Raw genomic sequence first — 7,746 nt, 5'->3', positions numbered from 1 at the left:
AATAGGTGAATTGTATGGTATGTGAATTATATCTCATTAAAACTGTTATATATATGTATATATGTATGTGTGTATGTATATGTATATCAAAATGTGCTACATGGTCAATAGAATATTTACCTAGATTTATCGGTAAAATTTTTAGAGAAAACAACTTATTTCTCCAAGTTAGGATTTGGCTTTGAATAATCTATGAGTTCTGAATATGCATTTCCACTAGCTGGCTTGCCTTGTAGTTTTTATGAGATAGTTTAATAGTTATTTATTATCATGTGTAATAATTGGACAGTATAGGACCTGGTGGCATAGTGGTTAAGAGCTGTGGCTGCTAACCAAAAGGTCGGTAGTTTGAATCCACCAGCCTTTCCTTGGAAACTATGGGGCAGTTGTACTGTGTCCTGTAGGGTCACTATGAGTTGGAAGTGACTCAATGGCAGCAGGTTATATGACATGGAAGAGAAAAAAATAATTTTGAAATGTCCTTTAAATATTTGCTTCCCTGAAATGAAAAACTATCAATAAAGAGAAAAAAAATGTATAGAGAGAATAAGAGTTTCATTTTTTCAACTGTTGTGAAAAATCAATATATTTGATATCATTTTAAATAAATTCTTGCATCCAGATGAAATCTATATTGGTAGAACCCCAATTTATAAATGGGTAATGTTCCAGGAGTTCATTTATAAACTAGCTCATTGTAGCCTTTTCTATAGAAGCAGTTCTGTCAATGCTGATGAGGTTCCAAACCTAGCCTACACAGATTTATTTCACCTACAATGTAGCCAAACTGAGTACTGTTGTTATTACAGTCTGCGATGAAGAGACAATGGCACTGGAAGGAGGAGGATGAATCATAACATCTCCAGTTCTTGGGTGCAGGCATGGCCCCTGGCAAATTTTGAATTATGCAGACTGAGACTTTGGCCTCCATCAGCCTTCTTTTCTACACTCCTTGGCTCATGTTCTAGATCTTGAGCCTCTCTCTGGGTCATGAGGCATCTGCTACCATTGTGGTGCTCTGGCTTCCCACTCTGTTACACTACTGTGGCAGCTCTGTTCCTTAGGGGGTTACAAATTCACCTACGTTGTCTAACATAATCTCTGTCAGCCAACACATCACTTTCCATTTCCTCAACACAACTAACTTCGTTTTGCATTAAAAAGTAAGCAGATTTTGAAAGCATGATAATCTCTTGGGTCTTCTAGAGGCATTTACAAATAAAACTTGGATTTAAGCCCAAAAGTGTCTCTAATCACTAAGATTTCAGGTATTAGACTTGTGTAATGATAAGAAAAATTTGGAAGAAGGATAAACTGGCGTTTCTGACTCTATTCTGTCTAGGGGTGAAATCTTCTAAATTGCTCCTAATTTATCCAGAATATTTGATTTTTCCCTGCCTGAACTTCCAGATGCCTTAAACATACCCCCCCCCCCCCAAATTTACACTAACTACCAGAGTCTGTACCAGAATCTGTAACGGCTTTACCAGAGTCTGTAATCATGGTGGTTGGGGTTGAGGGGACATGTTGTGAAGATGCCGTGGGAAGAAGTAATCAAGTTCCATTTGTGGTATGAATGATTTGGGGTTCTTAGATATATTTTTTAATTTGGACAAATGTTTTCCTGTACAGTAATCAATTGGTTTTTCTTGGTTATAGATTGGGTTTATGGATACTACAGGCAACAGAGAAAACTTGTTGAAGAGATCGGCTGGTCCTATACAGGTAAACGTATAATGAGATTCAGCAGGAAGTTGTACTTGCCTTTGTGTCTATTTTTATATATAAAGAGAAGCTTTATAGCTCAACATATTACATATCATTTTAACTTAGCTACATGGAATTGAGTTAGATTAATGAATAAAAAATATGTTGAATGCAAAATGATTTCTGGTGGATTTTCCATAAGCAGATTTGGTAGTGTAACCATAGTGGTGTCAAACAGAGTTGGATTTGAATCCCAGGTGCATATTGGTTATATGTCTTTGGGAAATAGGGAACCTGAGGCTCAGTTCTCTCATATGTGAAATAGAGAGTTTTTCTGAGCATAAAATGAGATAAATGATATGTAAAGCACTTGGTTCAGAGCCTCCTTGTACTTATAGAGCTCCCAGTGAACATTAGCTGCTATTGTGATGATCACCATATCCCTGTTGCCGTCGAGTTGATTTCGACTCATAGCAACCCTATAGGACAGAGCAGAACTGCCCTATAGGGTTTCCAAGGAGTGGATGGTGGATTCAAAATGCCAACCTTCTGGTTAGCAGCCGAGCTCTTAACCACTGTGCCACCAGGGCTGTGCGATCACATAGTGGTTATTTTTATTCATTTCACAAATATTGAAGGGAGTCTTGCTCTTAGGAAGGGCTTCTATCTCAATTGCTATAGCTGAGTTATTTGGAAGTCACAGACTAGAAAAAAAGATCTTGTCAGATTACCAGACTTGGTTTAGAACATCATAAATATCTGAAGTTGGCCTGATATATTTACAACTAGAAATCAGGATCAGAAACCACAGGGGAGAGGAGAAGCTCTAAATGAACTATGGCATGCCTTGTGACCATCTGGGATAGAGTTGGGTACTCTTTAGAAATAAGACTAGGTTGATAAGATAGAATCAGATTTAAAGTATTTTGCTGTGAGCCTGCCCAATATGAACTTTATTTCATAGATGATAGCAGCAACATGATGAATTTTGTAGACAGGCATGCATTTTCTTTCTTTTTTTAAACCATTAGTATTATTTTTACTTTAAAAACATTTAATATTCATCATAGAAAATATCGAACATACATTTAAACACAAAGAAGAATATAAAAACCACTCTTTACTCCCACCAGGGGTGTCCACTAAAAAAACTATATTCCTTCCAGGCCTGTTTTTAGTATCTTATGTTTGTGTATTTTTATACATAGAGTTATTCATCTAATTTATCTCTTGAAGTTGTTTCTCAGCATTTCCTCATTTCACTGATGAGTTCCCCCGATCGTGATACTTAATGATTACCTAATATTTCGATTGAATAAATGGTTCATAGTTTAACCAGTCCCTTATTTTTTATGTAAGCTACTATAAACAGTGCCAGATAGAAAAATCGATAGATACAAATCTTTATTTGTATTTTGATCATTACATTGCTAGAGAATCCTTGATATGCCATTGTTGAGTAGAAGGCAATAAATGCTTTTGAGGTCCTTGATACCACCGCATAATTGCTTTCTGGAGCAGTTACCCTAACCTATAGTAGTATATGGAATTGGCTACCCCACTGAATATTAGCCAGAGTTGATCATTATCATTTGTTTAAAAATCTTTGCTAATATAGTAGGTTAAAAAAATGACATTTGTTGTTTTAAATTGCTTTTGTTTCATTACCAGTGAAGTCAAGATTTTGATTTTGATTAGCTGTTTGTATTACCTCTTCTGTGAAATTAGTTAAAGCATGGAAAAAGATCAAAATATCCATCAAAGCAGAAAAGGTGAACAAATTAAAGCATATATTGTGGATTACTCTGCAGATATGTATGAGATAGAGCTGTATGCTATTATATAGAAAGACCTGTGCTTAATTTACTCATTTATAATTATGACCCATGTATCTACAAAATACTGATTTTAAAAAAATTTTTAAAATCCTGATGAATTCATAAAAACCAAATTGATCTAGCATTCTGTATCTTATTTGGTTATTTTAAATGTAATTCTCTCCCTTTTTTTGTTTTTGTTGTTGCTGTTGTTTTGCTATTACAATGTAATGAACATCCTCAGATATGTAACTCTATATACTTGTGCAATTTCTTTTTCAGAAAAAATGACTTTAATAAAAATGGTTGTTGGGTCAAAGGGCCTGAATATTTGTAATATTAATAGATATGGTCAAATGAATTTTGTTAATTTAGCCATGTCCTCACATTTTCACTAACGCTAAGGAGTCCTGATGGCGGCTAACCGACAGGTCGGCAGGTCAGACTCACAGCTGCTCCCCAGGAGAAATATGTGGCAGCCTGCTTCCATAAAGATTTCAGCCTTGGACACCCTGTGGGGCAGATCTACTTTTGTGCTATAGGGTTACTGTGAGTCAGAATCAACTTGATGGCAACAGGTTCGGTTTTGGTTTTGGACTGACAAAAAGTAGAATCTCGTTTTAATTTGCATTTTCCTGATTACTAATAAGGTTAAGTATCTTTCCATATGTTTTTGGCCATCTTTATTTCTTCTGTGAATTTTCCTGAATTATTCCTTGAAGATTTATTTATATATTAAAGGAATGTGTGAGAAATAAATTATTTTTAATTTACTGCTTTCTGTTTTGCCCAAAAATAGGTTATGTTTTTGTTTGATTGAATGTTTGTTAATATTATTTTAACCTAAGTTATTTTAATGAAGTCAGATTAAGAGAGACTATTTTTAGTGGGCCACATTTTTCCTCCTTTGTTTAAATACCTTACTTATAAGTCTTACTTTAAATAACTTTTAAAGGTACTCAAAAATACCTTTAGCTTTTACTTAAAATACTTTTATATCTTTGTATTGCGTGAATCACAGTGAAAAACTGGTTTAGGATTTAGAATCAAATTCAGAGAAACTAAGAAGGTAAGTACTCAGCTGCTAACTGGAAGGTTGGTGGTTCAAACCCACCAGCCGCTCGCTCCATGGGAGAAAAGATCTGGTGATCTACTCTCGTAAAGATTTCAGCCTAGGAAACCCAATGGGGCAGTTCTACTCTTTCCTATAGGGTCACTGGGAGTCTGAATTGACTCAACGGCATACAACAACAGCAAGACCCAAATTTATTCAAATAGAAAAAAAAATGTCCACTTTTAATAGAAACACAAGCGAAATTGTTTAGGATGAACAAATAGATCATTTATTTTTATACTAGTTCTTATTTTTATACTAGTCCTTCATATCTATCATTTTTATTTAACTAACCATTACCTCAGGTAGTATGTATCTACATAGCTTTCCCTGCAAAATCCTAGCCTGGACACCATTGCTTGGAATGATTTTACTGCCAAATGATTCCTCTTGAAAAATTTGTCTTTATATCAATGCACATGTATGACTTTCTGTCTAAAGCCAACTTTCTCTGTAAAAATAAATGACAACATTTATCTTTAAAAAACATAACATGATACCGAAACAATCTAGGAGAAACATTTGACTTTTACTTATTATAGTAAAAGTAATTTTAGGGGCATTCCCTACATAAGTCATTAACAACAACAATATACTCACACCATCCAATCAGAAATTGTATTTAAATATTCACAATCCCCAAATATTTTAGAAGTAGAAAAGCATGTTAGCAATTACTTTCCAAAAAAGGTGCCACTTTCCCCTTGGATTTCTCCTTTTATTATGTTTTTTCAGCTATGTATTTTGAAAGTCATTTGCATTTTTTCTGTGTAAAATCTAGTCAACCTATTTCAGTTTGACACATGGCCGTCTGTGTTTACTTTCTTCCAGCAGTTCACTGCAGTAGGGTAAGCATATGCATTTCAAATTACCTTGCCAGTGTGCCAGATCAAACATACTTTGTGGCTGAGCTTTGAGAAGAAAGATTTGATTGCCCTGCCAATCTCAAATCCTTTCAAATAATATTTATTCTTTCACTCTCCATTGTTGATCTATGAGACTGGCTCTCAGGTGAATTTCTTAAAAGGGCTATTGCCACATTTCTTGAGCCCTGGATCTTAATCCCAGTTAACTGATTTTGCCCAGAAATCGGCTGGTGGATTTTACACTAAGAAACCTTGAACAAGGTGAGACTGGCTCAGCTCACTGCACTCCTGACATTTGCAATGCTGTGGTTCCTAGGAGGGAGCACTAGGGCATGTCCTCCCATTAAAACCAGTCTTTGCGATTCCAAGGAGTCCCTGGTTGGTACAAACAGTCAACATGCTCAGCTGGTAACCAGAAGGTTGACATTTCGAGTCCTTCCGGAGGCACCTTGGAAAAATCAGCCACTGAAAACCCTTTGGAGCACAGTTCTACTCGGACACACATGGGGTCGCCATGAGTCAGAGTTGACTCGAAGGCAGCTGGTTGTTTTTTGCAATTCTCAGTACTCAGGCACTACACAGATGCATACTTTCAGAGGGGGAAAAAGGTGTGAGAGGAAAAGAGATGGAAGGGGAAAAATCACTTTTTTCCATCTATCCCCTTCTAGATGGGACGTTTCAAAAGGTTATATTCATTTTGAATCTTTTATCTTGAGAGTCTTTGTCTTTTCAAAACTATGTCTTTAAGATTTTATAAGTGAAAGCCAGAACCCATTTTGTCATTCGTTTTCTCCAAAATAGAAGTTCTAGTGTTTTGTGAAAATTACAGGTGATTTTTGCCCTATCTCACCCCACCCAATGATTATGAGGAATGTGTTAGGAGAGATTATGAGTGGTTAGAGTGCGTCTCCACCCATGCACGAGGACATCATGAGAGACAGGTCCCAGGTTCTCCTGGAAAACATCTGATGATGTCACCATTTGAGTAAAATTTAATACAGAATATCTTTTTAAAAGACTTATTTAGATATTGCCAATAGTGGTTTGGGAATCATTGAAATGTGTGCACTAATAAAGATAATTGCTATATTTATATACAAATGCTGATCCCAGGATAAACTTTTCTCCAAGGAGTTTTTGCCTGGGGGGTTAAAGTTCTCATTTTGGTCTCTTACATATTTAATTACTAAGACTATCACAAGCCATCTTTTAAACATTCACCACCGTATTCCTTTTTAGATAGTGTTTGCTCTGATTAAAAAACTAATATATGGCTGTTGTAGAAAACTTCATACTTAGATGCTCAAGAGAATAAAAAGGAGCCTAGTTTACTTCTGTTAACAAATAACTTCCTATTCCCAGAGGTGGAAATAAAAGCAAGTTATTTTCCTCTAACCTGTGGACCTTTAAACCAAGAGCTCAGATATTTACCAGGTCGGAACAAAATGAAAAACAAGCTTTAGTGCATCCTCCCTTCCTCCTGTACTCAGAGTCAGAAAATAGAAGACCTGAATCCTAGAGAGAGAGAAGGTTACACTTCTCACCATTCCAAGCAAGGGGCCATGTATGTTGACCAGTAGGGTAGAGGGTGTGTTTCCCAGCAGTCTGTGGTCCCTAAGCAGCTGGGTATGCTTCATCAGGTCAAGAGAGGATAGCAGTTTTACTAATCGGTTTCAGCAAATAAAACAGCAAGGGAGCATACATCTGTGCCTGTCCTCTTATCTTAGGAGAAAGCCAGAGAGCTCCTCATTTTGCTGGGCTAATTGAGTAAAGACATGGTACCCATAGAGTGATCAGATTTTTGGAGATAGGTCTATGCCTAAACAATGCACACTTCTTTGCTTTATAATCAAATTGTATCATCCCGCGTGTAACTTAAGGCCTGTTCACTTTAGGTCCTTCAGGGGACAGTCTGGTGATCAAAGCAATAGACTCATTAAAAAGTGTCATTGGCTGTGGATGGAGGAGTGGCAGGTCTCAGAAGGAGATGTTCCAGGGGCAGGATGAGGACAGAAGCTTACCAAAGTTTTAAAGCTATGTTGCTCAACTTATATTGGTGTTTCTCATTGGTTTAGAAAATTATCTATTTCTAGAATTTTGAGGATCCTAGGAAGAGACTAGAAAGAATTTAAGGGGAGGAATATTTTATAATTGCTTAGCTCCAAGTGAGTCTGGCTTCATTGTTTTGTCTGACCTCCTAGAATATTAAAAAGAAAACAAATGAAAGCCTTTATCCAAATGA

General features: G+C 36.3%; 1 protein-coding gene across 3 annotated transcripts in view; it reads left to right on the top strand.

Annotated features, from left to right (window-relative positions):
* Window positions 1-1,541: 1,541 nt before the first annotated feature.
* The window catches only part of PTPRZ1 (protein tyrosine phosphatase receptor type Z1), a 128,082-nt gene continuing 121,877 nt past the window's right edge, over window positions 1,542-7,746 (top strand). For all 3 annotated transcript variants that reach the window (XM_023740906.1, XM_023740905.1, XM_023740904.1), the window contains exon 1: window positions 1,542-1,725. In XM_023740906.1, the coding sequence (XP_023596674.1) occupies window positions 1,617-1,725 (109 nt within the window). In that variant the 5' untranslated portion in view covers window positions 1,542-1,616. The remainder of the gene's footprint in view (window positions 1,726-7,746) is intronic.

This window comes from Trichechus manatus, unplaced genomic scaffold, assembly GCF_000243295.1.
Source record: "Trichechus manatus latirostris isolate Lorelei unplaced genomic scaffold, TriManLat1.0 scaffold00167, whole genome shotgun sequence".
NCBI classification, from domain to species: Eukaryota; Metazoa; Chordata; class Mammalia; order Sirenia; family Trichechidae; genus Trichechus; species Trichechus manatus.
This window is presented reverse-complemented; position numbering and strand designations above follow the sequence as displayed.